The 18,363-nt window shown below is 48.4% G+C and overlaps 1 protein-coding gene across 10 annotated transcripts in view; it reads left to right on the forward strand.

The window, feature by feature from the left end:
* MYO9A (myosin IXA) overlaps positions 1-17,537 on the forward strand; it is a 171,260-nt gene extending 153,723 nt beyond the window's left edge. For 7 of the 10 annotated variants that reach the window (XM_040077720.2, XM_040077728.2, XM_040077723.2 and 4 more), the window contains 17 exons: positions 2,941-3,053; positions 3,446-3,603; positions 3,983-4,209; positions 4,474-4,590; positions 5,067-5,255; positions 6,135-6,182; positions 6,831-6,942; positions 7,737-7,798; positions 9,619-9,811; positions 10,303-10,431; positions 10,767-10,872; positions 11,269-11,400; positions 12,585-12,708; positions 13,461-13,514; positions 15,581-15,783; positions 15,958-16,100; positions 16,520-17,537. In XM_040077720.2, the coding sequence (XP_039933654.1) occupies positions 2,941-3,053; positions 3,446-3,603; positions 3,983-4,209; positions 4,474-4,590; positions 5,067-5,255; positions 6,135-6,182; positions 6,831-6,942; positions 7,737-7,798; positions 9,619-9,811; positions 10,303-10,431; positions 10,767-10,872; positions 11,269-11,400; positions 12,585-12,708; positions 13,461-13,514; positions 15,581-15,783; positions 15,958-16,100; positions 16,520-17,004 (2,595 nt within the window). In that variant the 3' untranslated portion in view covers positions 17,005-17,537. The remainder of the gene's footprint in view (positions 1-2,940; positions 3,054-3,445; positions 3,604-3,982; positions 4,210-4,473; positions 4,591-5,066; positions 5,256-6,134; positions 6,183-6,830; positions 6,943-7,736; positions 7,799-9,618; positions 9,812-10,302; positions 10,432-10,766; positions 10,873-11,268; positions 11,401-12,584; positions 12,709-13,460; positions 13,515-15,580; positions 15,784-15,957; positions 16,101-16,519) is intronic. The other 3 variants (XM_040077722.2, XM_040077724.2, XM_040077725.2) reach the window with 3 other exon arrangements.
* The last annotated feature ends 826 nt before the right edge of the window (positions 17,538-18,363 follow it).

Here is an 18,363-nt window from a genome sequence, read left to right on the forward strand (position 1 = left end):
CTCCATCTTTGGGAGCATCCTGGGTCACTGTACTCCTTGGAAGTGCTCCTTGGGACTCTGCTCACCTGGTTTAACAGCTCTCACTGCATGCGAGTAGCAGTAGGTGTCGCCTCTCTCCTGTCTCTGCTGTGTCCTCTCTTCTCTGCTCTCCAGCACTGGTTCTAAGTGGTGCTCAGGACTCTCACCCCTGGTGTGGTGAGTTCTGCTTTCTAGGCCTACGCTACCCCTGATGTCGTGTGCTCAGCGCTCCCCCTCCTCTGTGTGTCCTGACAATGTGTCCAGTGTTTCCATCTGTATTTTGTATTGCAGGTTTGGCACCAGCCCTTTGGCTTAGGGCTTTTTTGCATCAGGATCATCACAAGTAGCAAAATTTAGGGACTGTTTATTGGTATTTATTAGCAGAGCCCAGCTGGGTGCTGCAGATGGCAGAGCAGCCTGTGATAAAGCTGGACTGGGTGCCTCTTGGGGTGTTTTGGGTTCAGGCACAAAGGTGCAGAGGTTGATGTCTGTGCAGACACTTTGGTTGTGTCTTGTGATGGTCACATGAAGGCGAGTCTGGCAGCCGCCGTGTGCGCCCTGATTCCCATGCCAGTGAATAGCTCCCTCATACAGCTCCTGCCTCCAGCTACGCCTTTCCAAAACAGCCTCTCTCTGTGTCCTGCTCAGCAGCCAAGGCTGCTGCCTGCCTGAACGGGAGATCACGTGCAGCCCCATGGAGCTGAGCATATGATGGGTCACCAGCTGCACTCTCTGTTTTGCCCATTTTTTTCTTGGCCATCAAGTCACTGGTTGTGTACCCCAGCTGGTGAGTAGAGGCCCACTGGAATCCAATGCTCCTGACCCACATTCAGAGTATCCCAGAGCATCAAGCACCCAGAGCATCTGCAGCCAGAGCCACAGGGCACCAGTAGACGAGGTGGCTGCTGCAGGTGCAGTTGGCTCTGAGGTTCTTTAAGGATTAAGGGCTTCCTGACAAGACCAAGATTCAAGGGTTTTTTGGCTGGGGAATAGCCAAGGATTAGCCTACCTTGCAGTGAGACACGAATAGGAGGAACAGCTCCTGGCTGTCCCTGTCAGCACATGTAAACACCACTTTTGTTTGGCACCTAAGCCTGGAGAGCTTTCCTGTAGCAGCTGCATAAATGGAAAGCCTTGGCTAGGGGAATCACACCAGAAATAACCTCCGGAAACATCCTTAGAGAGTGGGACCTGGATAATGAACCAGGCAATTTTGTTCCACCCTCCACACTAAAGCCATGAATTGACAAACACGAGTCCAAGTACCTGCCACCAACTGAGCCCAAGTACAGCTGAAGAGCCAGCAATTAAAGAAGATTCTTGTCCTAAGACATTCAGAGGGAGCTTCAGGAAGGTTTTCCATGCAGCACACAGCACTGCTGCCTGCTGGGATAAGTGCCTTGGCCATAGTTACCTTATGGGTGGGTGAAACACAGGTTACTCTGCCAGAGGAAAAATACTTGGTACCTTCCTCATCCAGGAGACAACTTCAGACCCCCAGTTATTGCCATTTGCCTTCATGGTGCTTTGTGGTGTTCCTAGCAGGGGATTTTCTAGTGCAGATGCTCATCTTGACATCTGAGGAGGTTTCCCATCCTTTCCCTTCAGAACTTCCCGGCAGAGAACCTCAAACAGAAGGATCTTGTGCCAAAAATGCCTTTTAGTCTTTATTTACTAAAGCTGGAAACTGAAAAGGTTGAAATTACTCAAGAACAAAGCCATATTGTGGGGTTAAATATTTAACTGATGCTTTTTAAAACAAGTACTACGTTTGGACTGGATGGAGATCACTTTTATAGGTTTTTAATTGCTTTTTTCCCAATATCCATCCACAATTTCTGTTTGATCATCACCTAAATGTAAGAATGACAGGAACAAAATCTCTTTCATGGTTTAGGCAGTTCCTGACTTTCCCAGTGGTAATTTTGCCTTGCATGCTGCCATCTCCTGGCTGGAAGAGATGTTAGTTCAGGAGGTGGGGAATAAAACATGGAAAAAGAGTAAATATGGCAAATGTGACCCCCATGCAGCCTACTTTTTATAGAATTTTATTTCAGTATTTTTAACAGAAGTAAAATAATTGCTTTAAAACATAGAACATTCAGTTGAGACATTGAGGTGATAGGAAAGCTACGGGAGATATTTGACTATCGTGTCCCATCCTTTCATACAACCTGATTCTCCACTTTCCTCATGCTGAAAGTTTCTCCTCCAGGAGTCCAGCTCCCAAATCACAGCTGCAATTGGAAAGCGGAACAAAAATTTAGATATTTTTTAAATGTGGCAAGTCTATTTCTGGGCTACTTCATGGGATCCTGTTTGGCTGAATTACTGTAAATTCATCCCATCCTTAAAAATTACCCAAGAGCATTTTAAATGGTGGCAAAGGTGGAGATATTCTTTATTAAAGCTGCAAAATTTCTTCGTTAATGGGTTCCTTTTGGTGTGTCCTTGGCACAAAGACTTTGGTCTTTTTTTCTGTAAAGTGCTCAGCAAGAGGACGAAGTTCTGCTGGGACAGATCCAGGTGGTTGAAGGTTCCCTTGGGGAATCACTTCATTGTAGCTAAGGGGACACTCTGGGTGGAGAGCTGGAATGTCTGGATGAAGATGGTGAAGAGCTGTGCAAGCCGAGCAATAAGGACCCGTGGCTTGGTGCAAACTGATTTTCATCACCAGTTGCTCAAAGAAAAAGAAGGATGGACCTGGTTGGAGAGCTGAAGCAAGGGAAATGCCTCTCTCTATTAGAAGTCATTAAAATATTTCTCTGGGGGCTCACCAGGACTATAGGTTTTCACCTGTAGGCAAATTGAAATAAAGACATAGGAGATGAAATAGCTGATTTTTGATAGGGAAAAAAAAAAACATTTGATATCCCACGAGCTGTTTTATTTTAAAATGCTTCATGATTGGAATTGTTACAGACTGTGCAGCGATTCACCTCCGGGGAAGGCCAGGCCAAACTGCACAAAACCATGTCCCAAGGGGAGATTGGGAAGCTGGCGGCCACACAGAAGAATCTGACTCTGGATGGGAGGTAGGAATCATGGCTAGAGACAGCAGACAAGTCCTTCCTGTGTCACTCTTGCTCTCCAGCACCTTGTTGAGCCACCCAGGCTCCTTTGGAGCTCCACCTGCAGCATGAGTTACCTATCCCACCTTTTCTACATGACCGCGGACAGGCCGAGTCAGGTCTGGCTCACACCACAATTAAGTTTTGGAGACATGGGCCACACATCCTGTCCCAAACCACCCAATCTCATGCATGAAACTGAAGCTTCTCGCCTTTGCTGAGGATGAGAAGCCACGTTTCCCTGGTAGAAATTGCATGGATTTATCTCCTCAGGGAGGTCCAGAAGATTGAGATAATTTTGGGTGGAAAGACCTTTCCTAGTTAAGGCAGTTCCTCTTTCGATGACTTATTTGCAGGCCTCAACGAGCCAAGATGAGGTTTTGGGTGAAGGGAAAGCAGGGGGAGAAGAAGACCCCCCGGGAGAAGCTCGCTACGCAGTCTGAGCTGCTAGAGCTGTACGCGGAGCAGGAAGCCCCTGGCAGGGAAGCCATTCCTGGCTTGCAGCTTGGCGAAGGTACGTGGTGGGGGGACATGGGACCAGTTAAAAGGAGAGAGAAACTGGGTTGGGAAATTGGGACATGTTCATGCTGGTTCATGTCTTTTAATTCATGGATGGTGTCAACCCAGAGCAATGGCAAATAGGCTAGAGGGTGGGATCCATAACGGATCTCGAGGAATTCCATGTCGCTAATCCTTCCAGCCACCATCTGGACGTGGACAGATGTTTTGTCTCTTGAGGGAGGAAATAACCAAAGCAGAAATGACATTTAATCTTCCTGTTGGTTCTCCACTATGCTTTTCTCCTTCACAGGTTTGCCCATTTTCCTGTCGTAGTGTCACAATTATTTTTCATCTGCTCCTCAATCTCTTTCCCTCTTTTCATTTATCACCAGCAGAGTTGGGTCCTCATCAGCTGACGCCCCCGCGGAGTCCTGAGTTGTCAGGCATCTACCGGCGGGAATTCAAGGAGAACAAGGAACCCTCTCCCAAAGTGAAGCGCAAGCGCAGCGTCAAGATCAGCAACGTGGCTCTGGAGCCTGTGCAGTGGCAGAACGACTCCCTGCAGATCATAACCAGCGCCAGCGACCTGAAGAGCATGGATGAGTTTCTCCTGAAAAAGGTGACTCCTGCCCTCGCTGCTCCATAAATCAGCACAGAGATCCAGGAGCAGACTGAGGCAATAAAGTAAAAATGATCCCGTGGGTAGCTGTAGTAATGCTAATGATTCATCTAAGGGTTCCAGGGCAGGAAGTTTCTGGTTTTCTTGCAGGAGAAACCACCTGGTGATCGTGGTGGAGCAGCTGCTTCTTAGTGCTGCTTCATTTCATGGCAGCTCTGCTGCAGCAAAAGAGACATGGGTGCAAAAACCCCCTTGTTTTCCCAGATGAATGAACTGGACAACGAGGATAGCAAGAAGGACACGCTGGTGGATGTCGTGTTCAAGAAAGCACTGAAGGAATTCCGACAAAACATCTTCAGTTTTTACTCCTCGGCATTGGCGGTAAGTGACCAGATGATGCGTGGGGCTTCCACCTCCAGGAGAAACGGTCCTCCTGGTGGTACAGGTGTTGCCAAGCCCTCCATTTCTGGTTTGCTCATCCCAAAGGATGAATGTGCTTCCTTTGTATTCAGTCCTACGATCTAAATTTGGACTAACTCTTCCTCATGAGCCAGCTCTCAGGATACACTGGGTGTAAATTCCTGATCCTCATTAAAGCTTTGCTCCCAGCCAAAGAGGAGATGACAGAAAGTCAATAAACTCCAATTTGTCACCCAAAGTGCCTGGAAACCTTTGTGTTACCTTTGCTAGGGGTGAAGATGTCTGATCATTTTTTCCTTCTCTTTATCATACTTGGACATTCCCTAAGTGGCTGGAAGCTGGTGAGGCTGCAGTAATTGTCTGAAGAAGAAAAAGTCTCCAGAAAAATGTGGGCTTTATAAAAATCCTTTTTCTTTTTGCTTCTGTTTCCTTAAAAGATGGACGATGGGAAAAGCATCCGCTACAAGGACCTCTACGCCTTATTCGAGCAGATTCTGGAGAAGACCATGAGGCTTGAGCAGAGGGACTGGAGTGAGTCTCCAGTTAAAGTCTGGGTCAATACCTTCAAAGTCTTCCTGGATGAATATATGATAGAGTACAAACCCCTGGACTACACCGCAGGGAAGGTACTTGGCATTTTTCTTAAACCCCCTTGAAGGTTTGGGAGCTATCTTTCTGTGGAGTTGTGCCTCTGTAGACACCTGGGACCTTTGTTGTCTTCTCTGCTTTAAGCTGAGCTGGACAAGGCAAGGTGTGACTCAGTGGCTGTGTCACTGGGCTCAGCCAACCCCAGATCACACTGGGCTGAGCTGGGCTTGGCCAATGCCAAGGATTAGATGTTATCTCCAGAGCAAAGCTGCAACCAGCTGTGGATGGTTGGAAAGGCAGCTCCTGGTGCTTCTTTAGTTCTGGGGGTTTGTTCATGCTCTGAGGGACGCTGAGATACACCCTCTCAGGTCCCCTGAGCACTTCCCAAGTGACCATACACATCACCATGGGTTGGGTTGCAGGGGAAGGGGACATGGGCAGTGTCTCAGGTCTAGGTTCCTAGAGCAGTAAGAGCCTGCGCTGTGTCACAGACCCGATCTCACTTCCTGCTCTGTATTGTCTACGAGGCTGACCATGGCATCAGAGGCTGGGCTTGGGAGATGGTGTCTATTGTACAAATAGCCCATTTCCAGGCTCTTCTGCTCTGAATCCTCTCCAGCCTCCTCTCCAGGCAGGTTTTCTTCAGAGCAGGCTGAGCATCATGTTCCCTTTGAGTCACTGCTGGTGGGGTCAGAGCTGGAGCAGCAGCTACTCCCAGCTCCAAGATGAACATAGGAAGAGCTATCCAGGGAAATACCAAAACTGGGGTGATCCATAGGAGAGTTTTCTAGAGTGACTCTTCTGAGGCTGCACGGAAGAATGGGGCTGGAAGGCACTGGACAATGATAGATATGAGCCCTCTGTTCTCTTTTCCTGGCAAAATTGCCTGAAAATTGAGTTAAATCTCTTTACACCAGGTGCCAAAAACGGAACGAAAAAAGAGAAGGAAAAAGGAAGCGGATGTGGTGAGTTAAGCCTGCACATTAAAAAATCAAAGTCCTTGGGGCAAGAATGTCAAGAGACCAGCTTGTGACAAATCCTGGGCTGAGATCTGAACATCAGCCCTGAAAGGACATGTTAGAAGGACATTCAAGGTGGATTTGCTTTGCTTGATGAAGGATTACTTGGGTTGGCTTTGAAAACACATGCTTCATCAACCAAGACATAAATGTAATGTTGAGGGTTAGAAAAGCGCTGAGAGCAAAGCATTCTGCTTTCTGCATAAGTTTATAGTGTATGTTTTACATCTCCAGGATCAGACATGGAGGACATCACATCTCCTGTTTTCCTAAGGGATATAATGGTAATAGGAAGGGTGCAGGTGTAGAGCCAAAGAAGGGGGCCACAGATGCATAGAAAACCTTCTTAACATGAAGAAGTTGACCTGCCAAGCTCAGTCAAAGAGTTTCCAACCTGTTTCCATTATGGTTCCATTCCCCTACAAGATGGATGTTGGTTTGGGTTGTCTATGGGGTTCCTGGGCTGAAAAGGAAGCAAAAAATACCAAATAAAAGCAAGAGCTCAAGTTGAAGAGCTGACTGTGTTCATCTCTCCATTTTGCAGCAGGCTGAGCACTAGCTCCCTTTTCTCACCACCCAACCTTTATCCTCCAGGTGGAAGAGCACAATGGCCACATTTTCAAGGCGACCCAATACAGCATCCCCACATACTGTGAATATTGTTCTTCCTTGATCTGGATCATGGACAGGGCTTCTGTTTGTAAATGTAAGCACCCTTTCTTTGATCCTTTTCTCATGCTTCTATCACAGTGATGAGTTTGGGGATTTTGAAATGCGTTTATTGCTGTTTCATCCAACCCCATGCTCAAATAATTTTGAGTTTTGTAACACCTGAAGAGCTTTAGGGACAGGTCTTAAGGTTTCTGAAGTCAGCTAGTGTGGCCATCCCATAAGGTCAGACACATTTAACTGTCACGGTAGGAAAGACAGTAAAGTCAGGTATGGAAATGTGTCCCTAGGATGCCTGTGGGGATCCTGGCCTTGGCAAACTCATTGGCTTCCCTGTTTGATCTCCAGGCATGTGAATTTTAGGGGAGATCAGGAAAATGGAGGAGGGATGATGGAAAAGCCTGATCCATCTCTTTTTGGAAAAACCCAAGAGATGGATCAGTCTTTCCATCATCCCTCCTCCATTTCTGTGATTAGGTTGGCAGCATTTCAGGCCCAGTGCAGGAGGAATACAAAGGAGGTGCCATTTCCAGTCTCAAGAGGGTATCTGTGTCTGATAGCTCAGAGCAACTCATGTTTTATAGTCTGAGTTGATCTCTTGAGGTGGGGGAAGGTTTAATGTTTCACGGATGTAAATATGGCACCTTTAATTTTAAAGGCTTCATTGTTTTTGTTTGAGTGGATCTGATACACACTTGGCCCCTAGAAACTGCAAATCCAACATGCTTTTGACTTGGCAGTTCTGAGAAGTGCTGCTCAATTCATATGAATTCCTGTCTCTCCAGCAGTGTGACTTTTGGGATAATTAAACACTCCTTTTCTCCATTGCAGTATGTAAATACGCTTGTCACAAGAAGTGCTGTCTTAAAACCACGACCAAGTGCTCCAAAAAGGTAAATGTCTCTCATTGCTTTGCTTTCATTAAATACCTTGAGATAATGATCCCGGGTTTGTATAAAAATTATTGGAGCTGCAAAGCTTTATAGAATGCTGGAAATAACCCTCCTTTCTGCAGCAGCTTAGACCAGAGATCCCCAGAGGTCTCTCCTACCAGAGTTTTGTAGATATTTTGGGAATTAGGCGATGATGAGTCACTGTAGATCTGCCCAGTCATGCAGCAGATGTTACAGTGTCATTCCCTATCTTGTAACCACATGGAATAATGGGAATTTCCCTAGCTTTGTAGATTTTAATGATTTGGAAATGTGGGGTTATTCTTGGAAATACAGGCTTTTTCTCACACCAACAGTCCTTGCTTGCCACGGCTGAGCAAGGAAGGGCAGGTGGAGGATGTTCACTGCCCTCTTTAGAGGGGAATTAAATATTGTGTACTGGATTTAATGGTATGGGGAGCAGGGAATGAGTACAGCAGGTCATCCCAGCTAACAATGAACCATCAAGATTTGGTTGGGTTTTTTAAAATAGCTTATTTTGTGCCCAAAAGAAGGAAATAGAGTCAGAATTAGTGGAAAGTTCTATCAGCTCCCTAGGAGGTTTCTCAGGGGAGAACAACCTCCATAACACTCAGCCCCTAGAAAGCTGCATGAGTACCTTTTTCCCAGGGAATCATCTGAATATGTACATTGAAGATGTGTGTGTGTGTGAATATATTTGTATTTTGAATATATATAGAACTTTTGCTGCACTCTTTCCCTTTCTGGCACTATTTCTACAAGAGCTGGGAACGCCTCATAAGAGTTTGTGCTCTAAAATCTGGGAAGTTCATTGAGATCTTTGATTAATTTTTTTCAGACATTCTTGGAGCCTCCTTCTTTGTTGTGATTTCTCTGCACAAGGAAGTTTTTGTGCTGCACCAAGGAAGCGAGTTCACTGTGTCTTCATGGATAGCTTTGCACTGTGCAGTTAGAAGTTCTCTAGGAGGGCTCCAGTTTCTCTGGGCTTGGTGAATTTGTGTTTTTGGGGTTGTTCTCACTGACAGGGAGCTACAAACCATCAGTCATGAGAAGGAAACAACATGGGGACCTTCAACATATCTGCTCCTATGGTTGGCAGGATCAATGAAAGAATGATATTGAGTGGGAAAAAGAAAAATGTGGGAGTGATCTTAAGGTGAAGCACTGCCTTGCTGAAGGTGGACTTGCATCTCACCTTTCTTTGGCTAGGGCTGGGAATGTGTGGCAGTATTTTATTGGATCTTTTGACTTTTCCCATCCAGAATCTTCTGTGCCAGGGGACTTTCTTCACATTTGAATTTGCCATATAACAGCTCTCCAGTGAGCATTTACACCTGGCAAAAGGGCCCTTCCTGTCAGGTGTAGATGGGTCTTTTCATGTTCATTTTTTGGCATCCTATTTGTCCACTGATATTTTGTAACTGTCAATGCTTCCAGCTGATCTAAACACCCAAGATTCGGGTTTGCCTATTCTGCTTCTTTGCATCTTTGGGAGGTGAAATCATCCCTGGACATGGTGCCAGAGGGGCAGGAGGTGGAGGAGGACCATGCCCAGCTGCGTTGGCTCTGACAGACTGGGAATATAACCACAGTGGGGTGGTTAAAGAAAGAAAACCCAAACTTTTTGTCTTCAGATGCATGTCCAGAGACAGGCTTAGCACTGTGTCCTGTCCTGTCCTCCTTCATTAGACTCACACATCTCCCGGATCAGCCAAAGGACTCTGAGTAATGGGATCCAAAGCTGCACCAGCATTGCATCACAGAAGGATTTTAATGCCTTTTTCCCTTTTCCTGTGCAGCACGACCCTGAGCTCTCACCGCGGCAGTTCGGCGTGGAGCTGTCCCGGCTGACCAGCGAGGAGCGGGCGGTGCCGCTGCTGGTGGAGAAACTCATCAACTACATCGAAATGCACGGGCTGTACACAGAGGGCATCTACAGGAAATCGGGATCCACCAACAAGATCAAGGAGCTGCGGCAAGGCCTCGATACAGGTGAGAGGAGCGGGGAAAAGATCCTGCATGGGGAGGAAAATCTCCACAGCAGCAAAGTTGGGTGGGAGGAAGGTGGAATGCTTCAGCATTCCTGACTCCAGGCTGTGCAAGGAATGATTTCACATCAGCAGCCATAACTCAGGTCACCAACTCATGGTATTTTTGGGAGCAATCCGTGAAAAAAGTCATTCTAATTGAGGGAAAGTGCTGCCTTACTTACACCCTAGCAATCAGTGAGAAAAGAAATCTTGGTCCCACCTGAAGTTATTTGCCCTGGAAAATGTATTTCTCTCTAATTTTACCATGTGGAGCTGAAATCAGGTGCTGGATTTGTTGCCATTAAAGGCACATAAACATTTTTTTATTTTAGAGTACTATATGATAGAGCAGTTTGGGTTGGAAGGGACCTTTAAAGGTCACCTTTTCCAGCCTTTGTATTGATCACTGTCTCTTGTTCTTTTCCTTCTTGCTTCATCTGGTGCCAAACCCAGACATCGATAATGTGAATTTAGACGACTACAACATCCACGTCATTGCCAGCGTGTTCAAGCAGTGGCTCCGAGATCTGCCCAACCCCCTCATGACCTTTGAGCTCTACGAGGAGTTTCTGCGGGTGATGGGTGAGGAGCTTCCCTCACTATCCCATTCCCTTGGTAGAGGGTTATAGTGGCCACTTTCAGTGCCGAACTTTTCATTCGCTCTTTGGGGCCGAACTAGCTGGTTTTGCCAAATTGTATTTACCTGGTTTCAAAGTCTGATTTTTTTAGCTATGAAGGGGTTTTTATGCAAAACTCAGGCAATTTGATCTCAATTTGGTGGCTTTTGCATCATGGTTCAGCTAATTTCAGCCCCAAAGTTCTATCTTTTAAGCAGTAAAATTAAGGGTTAAGAAGTACCATTTTAAATAGGAGGAAGAACTAGAATCTGCCCCTAAACACTGGTGGTTTCTCCACAGGCCTCCAGGAGAGGAAGGAGACAGTGCGTGGGGTGTACTCGGTCATCGACCAGCTCTCCCGCACCCACCTCAGCACCCTGGAGCGCCTCATCTTCCACCTGGTCAGGTATGCTGGGCCTGGGCAGCTTTAGGCAAGGGCAGGATGGTCAGGCATCCTTCCCACCGGAATACCTGAGGCTTTTGTATCCGCCGTGTCCCAGGAGGTGGCCACGGAGCTGTTTCTCCAAGGAATATTGTGTTGATGAGTGACCTCTGCTGTGCTCCGGACATTTGTGGTTCCTACAGCTCTGTGGTGCCTCTCACCACTGCAGGGACGCGTTTTTGGGTGGAAAGGGCTGGTTGTTGCCTTGGGAATATCTGAGATGTCTTACGTATTGTCTTTCTCCCTCAAAGCAAGATTGCACCATGGAAATATCATCTCTCTTCATCCATGACCATGTGCAAGAGGTGCAGTGGAGGTGCCTCCACCTCTTGACTTCTCTCTTAATCCCTGTTTTTTCAGGATTGCCCTCCAAGAGGAGACCAACCGCATGTCAGCCAACGCCTTGGCCATTGTGTTTGCTCCCTGCATCCTCCGCTGCCCCGACACAACAGACCCACTACAGAGCGTTCAGGACATCAGCAAAACCACCACGTAAGAGCCTGGGGCTGGGTGAGCCAGCTCCACCACCACATCACCATCCACATCTCGGCAACCCCTAAGATAGTCAAATGGCTCAAACGTTGACAGCTTTGACATGAAGTGATGAACACATAGTAATTTATGCATCTAAATGCAAATAAGTTCATCTGCATGAAGATATTTCAAATTCTCTCGATCCCCAAGAAGTTGTTGAATGAGGCTTTTTAAGTGATGGAGGATCCCCAAGAGTGGATAAGCTTCTGTTCTGTTTCCTAGCGGGAAAAGGTGGAGCTTGTGCTGACATGGTTTTATAGTTAATATAGTTCATTTTTGGCAAGCAGATCTTGATTCTTTCCTGATTTTGGCTTTTTTACTAAAGGAGGTGAGTTTTTCGGTCTGCAGCAATAGTGATATTAATATGCTTAGATTTATTTATGGTGTTTGCCATAATTGAAAAGGTTTTACAGAGAAAAAGTGAAGCACTTGCCCAGATACAGTTTGGCTCATACTAACTAGGTTTTAAAATAGATACTGGAGTCAATTATAATAATGAAAACCCTCCACTGAAAGGCTGGGCTCCTGAAGGAGGTGTAGGTATTAAAATTGTTGAAGACCAGAACATGTTTGGAGACCCAGCTGGCAGGAACACCTGTCCTTTAACAGGATTTCATTGTAGCTTCTCCCTCACACTTCAGCAGCTCCAGCACATCCTCTGATTTTATTACAAGGAAGAGACTATTATTTTCCCCAAACACCCTCCTGACAACATTAAACAGTCAGCTCAGTTACACAAGCTGCTGCAGAGTTACTGTGTGCAAGTGAGTTGGAATCAGCCTGCCTTCTCCAGGTTTGTATTCCACTACTTCCTATTCCGTGGGGGGTAAATTTCTCTAGTGGGATCCTTGGTGAGTTTTACTATCTCTAGGCTGTTCCTCAATCCATCCCTAGCCCATGATTAGTGTTTCCAGGAGAATTCTCACCGCTCTCTGGCTTCCAGCTGGACCTTTCTCCTCTGTGCTCTTCCATCAGGGCAGATCTTCAAAATAATCCTTTCCTTGTAATAAAATGAGAGGATGTGCTAAGGGAGAAGCTACCCGGAAATCCTGTTGAAGGACAAGCCAAGCCAAGACAGAGCAGCTGAGATCAAATGGCTTCCTCCTCCCATTTTGTCTTCTTTTGGGTTTTTTCTCCCTTAGTTGCGTGGAATTAATTGTCATCGAGCAGATGAACAAGTACAAGGCTCGTCTCAAGGACATCAACAGCCTGGAGTTCGCAGAGAACAAAGCCAAGAGCCGCCTCTCCTTGATCCGCAGATCTATGGTGAGGTGCCAAAGCCCTCTGTGTCCCCTCCTGTCTTCTCCTTGCCCCCGAAGCCACCCTACCTTATCTTCTCCTGCTTATCCCAGCCTCCCAAACCTCACGCAAACTCCCACACCATCTCCACCAGGACAGGGCCCCTCAGCCCCATGGTGGCTCCTCACCTTTGCAGGCAGTCATACCAAAGCACAAGGAGGTGAGAACAGTCTGTGGAAATGTTGTCACTCCTGCTCAGATGTTCCTGATCAGCATGTCCATCTTCATTTGAGCTTGTTTGGTCCTGAGTTGAGTCAAGCCTTTCAGTGACCAGCTCAACATCACCCCGTGGGTGACTGGGACCGTTGTTTTTTGTGCTGTTTTCAGTCACGTTATCTGAACCCCAACGGCTCTCCCTGCTCCCGCACTGCCTTTTTGGGAGCCTCAAACCCATCTCATTGAGCTTCCATGCTTGCGGGGGTCCGGCAGGCTGCGGATGCACCTGTGCTTGGCTTGCTGGGCTGCGGGAGAGGGACGGACCTGGCGCAGCACAGGCCTGGACCTGCCCCCTGTGATCCTCAGGGGCACGTTGCTTCTGCCTTTCGGGGGTGAAATCCAAGCAGGGGCTGCCCAAGATTGTGGAGCTGGTGTTGCAGAGCTGCCCCGCTCATCTCAGTTAACAGAAAAAAACCTCAAACTGAGCAAAGCGGGTTTTTGGAGGGGCGGCGGCATGTGCACTCTAACCTTCTGCTTTCCTTTTCATCTCCTCTCTAATCCAGAAGCCCGTACTAATTGCAGTTAGATTTATGAGCATAACCCGCAGTTCAATCCCGGTATGTATCAGCGGCAGCTGCCGCGTCCCTCGTTGTGTGTCACCGTCGCTCATTCCAGCTCTGTCCCACCGGCCATTGTCTGTGACCTGTCCGGTCCCGCTGCTCCTCGGAGCCGCCGTTCCTCCAGCAGGTCCCCTGGGCACAGGAGTTTGGGGCTGGCGCTCGGCCAACCCTGCACGCAGCTCCTCAGAAATATGCTTCCCACCCCTTTTCCTTTCCTACTTACTTTAATTTTCTATTTTATTTTCTTTTTCCATCCTGTGCTTCCCTCTTTTTTACTTTGCCTGACTCATCCCTTCCCTTCCCACCTCAGTTTCTCCTCACTCAGGATGCGTTTCAGCATCAAGTCGCTTTCACAGCGCTGCTGTTTCTTGAGATGGTGAATAAAACCCTCAGCTTGGATGCCTTGGAGATCACAAGGCATCCAGAGGTCTCCTCCTCCTTCTTGGAGGAGGAGCACCACTACCCTGAACACAAGGTCAGGACACCCAGATTTGAATGAGGAGGACATCAGCAAGCCCTGTATTCCCCAACTCCATCCTAGCTTGAGTTTGAGTTCTGTGAGATTGTGAAAGGTGAGAAAAGCACCTGCAGGATTTTGGGAAGCTCATAGGGCTGTTTCCTTTCCTAATAGGCTCAGCCCATGATGAAAGTTCCCTCAAGCTCCCCCCATTCTTCCACATGCATGAGTGTCAGGAGGTGAAGGAGAGCAAAATTTGAGCTCTGCTCCCCTGAGCACGGCATTTCTCAGGGGCTTAAGTCCACGAGCCAGTGGGATCTTTGGGATCTTGGGGCTTTTGGCTAATAGGATTCAGGGAGCTGTGCTTCAGCTCAGGAGCCCACGTGAAAAGTGTCATCAGAAGAACACCGGGCACAGGAGAGGCTTTGCTGACAAAGAAGAATCTCTGAGATGTGGCGTTAAAAGATGAAAGGGCTAAAATGGAGGAAATCTGATTTAAAATGGAAAAAGGGAGGATTCTTTATCCTGAAAATCTGCTCTGGGCACATGGGTTGTCAGGGAGACCCAGGGATGCTGCAGTTGCGGGGGTTAAATAGGGAGAGCAAAACTGAGCTGCAACAAGCTCTTGAACCCCAAGGAGATACAGATTCTTCCTGGGTGATGGTTGTCAGGGGAGGGCAGCAAGTCCTGGATGGACATCTTGTCGTCCTGGTTGTGTCAGGACCTGGAATGCAGAAGATGAGATGTCTGGTCATGATAACAGTTAAGATAAAAGCTGTTTAATCTCCGCCATGTCCCTCATCTTCAAGAGCCCCTCTTTTTCTTCTGCTCCATGGAGCAGATCTGTAGAGCTGGTCCTCAGAAGATTAAAACAGCTGCATATATATCTCCACCTGTACCGCCACCATATGCGTCCTTTTTCGTTTCCAGTTTCAGTATTTGAAAAATGAGATGGTTCTTCAGAGCTGTATTAGATCAGAGCGAGTTCAACTGTGGGTGCAGAGATCCACACTGATTGTCTTACAGTGGACCACTGGAGGGGGGGGGTCCTGGTTTCTGGATCTCCTGTACATGAGACATGGCAGGGCATGGACAGCATAATTAGATGGGAGGTCCTGTTTGCTGAAGGGGTCAGAGAGACCCTTGTGATGCTCAGGAAATACCAAGGATGGATGAGGGAAGGATGTGAGGCTCGATCCAAGGATAAAATGGGAGCCAGGTGCCCTGAAATCAAAGCCTTGGTGATGCTCCCACTTAAAGCCACCATCAAGCTTCCCATCACACAGGCTGTGCGCTTTGTGGGAACCCATCCTGCTGCCAGCGGGGCTTGCTTGGACCTGGACCAAGTGCAGCTTGGTCCATCAGCATCATCCTCACCACTGCCTTCCTCACCACCTCCATCCCCAGCCCCTCCAATGTGTTGAGTCCTTCTGGTACTTCTCCCAGCCTGAGGTTTTGGAGGGTCCCAGGTGCATCCAGCGGCGGTACACTGAGGACCAGTGTCTGGGGCCTTCTTCTTCACTCCTTGGGAGAGCAGTGTGGTTGGTACCTGAGTGTTTGCCACATCACCTCGGCTGGTGGTGGTGACACCATTGTCTCTCTTCAGGGCAAAGGACGCGTGCGGCGCGGCGCCTTCCCCAGCCCCGCATCCCCTGTCACCGGGCGCTTGCCCTCGGTGACGGACATCCCTGAGGAGACCATGAGCAGCGAGGAGGCCATGGAGATGGAGGTGACAGAGCAGCAGCAGGTGGCCATGCAGCAGGAGGAGAAGGTGCTGACTGAGCAGATCGAGAGCCTGCAGAAGGAAAAGTGAGTCCGGCCAAGGGTTCTAGCCACATCCCCAACCTCTGGATGTTGCTTGACATCCCGTGGTGGATAACTGGAGGGCTCCACCCCTCCACGATCTCTCGGTGCATGTGCATCCCTCTCTCCCCTCCACCTTTTTGGTCCCGTTGGGTCAATGGGGCTGGGTTGGCTTTGCAGGGAGGAGCTGACATTTGAGATGCTGACACTGGAGCCCCGTGCCTCCGACGATGAAACCCTCGAGTCCGAAGCTTCCATTGGCACAGCTGACAGCTCTGAAAATTTGAACTTTGACTCTGAAGGAGCCATCTCCGATCGCTCGGGTAAATCCGGGTGTTCTTGGGATTATGACGGAGTGGTTTGGGTTGGAAGGGACCTTCAAAGGTCATGAAGTCCACCTCCCTTGCCGTGGGCAGGGACACTTTCCACCATGTTTTTCTGTCACTTTGGGAAGGGTTATATGGGATTTTCAAGTTTATTTAAAATCAACAGTTCAAATGTATGCAGAGGGGGGTTTAAGGGTTCAGGCACGTGGTCCTGGGGTGGAAGGGTGGGAGCAGCCAGGGTTGGTGGGGAGGTGAAAATTCTTCCAGCGCTGCCACATTGCCTGGGGTGATGCTGCCTCCACCGAGATACTGGGAATGTTGTCCTGGCTTCAATGGCAGTGTCCCCAGCGGGCAGGGTGGTTGGATACAGGCTGATGTCTGGGTGTTGACCATCCGTGGTCCTTCTGGCCCTGCAGAGAGAAGCGTAGCACTTACCTCCCTGCGCCCCGCCAAGGCCGAGGGGCCGAGCCGGCTGCGACGGCACCCCAGGATGCGGCTGGACCCGGCGGAGCCAACCGACACCCCCATCTCCTCCTCCTCCTCCTCCTCCCAATCGTCCACCTCCTGCTTGCCCCACCTGCCCCGGAAGCGCTTCCAGATGTACTCCAAATCTCCTTTTTACCGAGCGGGGGGACACGGCGAGGCCCCCGAAAGCCGGGCGAGCCCTGAGGGCCTGGCAGGGCCTCTCCGTTACCCCGAGGACCGGCCGCAGTTCACCACGCGCGGGACCTTCAACCCGGAGAAAGGCAAACAGAAACTGAAGAGTGTGAAAGCTTCCCCCCCAAAAACCAAAGAGCCCCCGGATGGGGGGCCTGGAGGGGGGCGCAAGAGGAACCCTGAGGCCGATTGTGCCGCCGCCCAACCCTTTGTCCTCCTGGGGAGCAACGAGTTCATGGTCTGAGATGCTCCAACCCAAGACGGCGTCCGTGCCGGGGCATCCAGCCCATTGGCAGCGCTCTGATGGCTTCCTCGTTAACGCCAGGAGATGAATTCTTAATTAAAAAGGCCAGGAGGGGACGGTTTTAATGGTGGCCTTAATGATTTGGGGGGGCTGAGACCTTCGCGTGGCCGGGGGTTGGACGGGGATGGGAGGCACTGGCCGGCTCCTGGCCCTTCCCCTCGGAGCATCCCACGTCTCAGAGCATCCGCCACCAAATCCTTGTGCCGAATCGCCATCGCCTGTTGGTAGGAGCAAACCAAGCCTAAAAATCCCAACGGGAGCACCCCGAGCCAGCTCCACTGCAGCCAAGCCCTCCCCGCTTTAACCACCTCATCCACGCCAACACCGAGCGCATGGAAAAGTGTTAAAACCTGCCAAAAATCACCTTTTCCCTTTGGGTTTTTATTTTTTAACGAGACCTAACCACCTTTCCTCTTTTTTTTTTTTTCCCCCTGAGATCATCAGTATTAAAAAATAATAATAATTAATAATAATCGAGGACTACTTGAAGCGGTATTTGTTTATATGCTGGTTCCTGGAGTTTCCTGTAAATATATATTTTTTTAAAATTTTTTTTTTTATATATTTTTCCCCAGACAGAAATTTTTTTTTTTTTTTTTTTTTTTTTTTTTTTTTTACTGTTATTATTATTTTTGTTGTTATTATTATTTTTGGGCTGGAGAAGAGGGGAGCAATTGGCTGAGCCATCCTTGGTGTCATCACTGGTGTCACCAGCCATCACTCAATGAAACATGGAGTTTTATTTTCAGCAGGAAATCCCTGGAAGTGTAATTAGCCCATCATAACCCATCATAGGACTAATTAACGATACTAGTTAATGACTCAGCTTGTAATCCCTCCCCAGATGTCTCATCATCAATCCTCGGTGGCACCTGGAGAAACTCCGGGTACCAGAAAACCTCTGGAAAGGCAAAATTAGGAGCCCCAGGGCACTAATTAGATTTATAAAGGCTGGATCTGTCCTCCCAGGTGGGCTGGGCTGGGGTTTGTCCTTTCCCAGAATTTCATCAAAATTGGGAAAATAGCAAAAAATTGAGTTTTCCTGAATGTTTTGTCTTTTTCCGGCATGCCTGGGTTTGGCTGAGCTGCTCCTCAGTCCCCTCTCCCCATGCCCATTCCAGGGATGGTTTATTTATTGGGGTTATTTTTTATTTGATATTTGAAATTTGACTCTTTTTTTTTTCATGTTATCTTTCTTTTTTTTTCCAACGGGGGAAGTGACAGATGCCGCAGGGAGAGTGGGAACAGCATCGGCCCTGGGGCTGCATCCTGGGGGTGGAGCAAGACCAAGTCAATCAC

The sequence above is a fragment of the Hirundo rustica genome, chromosome 13 (assembly GCF_015227805.2).
Source record: "Hirundo rustica isolate bHirRus1 chromosome 13, bHirRus1.pri.v3, whole genome shotgun sequence".
Classification (NCBI taxonomy): domain Eukaryota; kingdom Metazoa; phylum Chordata; class Aves; order Passeriformes; family Hirundinidae; genus Hirundo; species Hirundo rustica.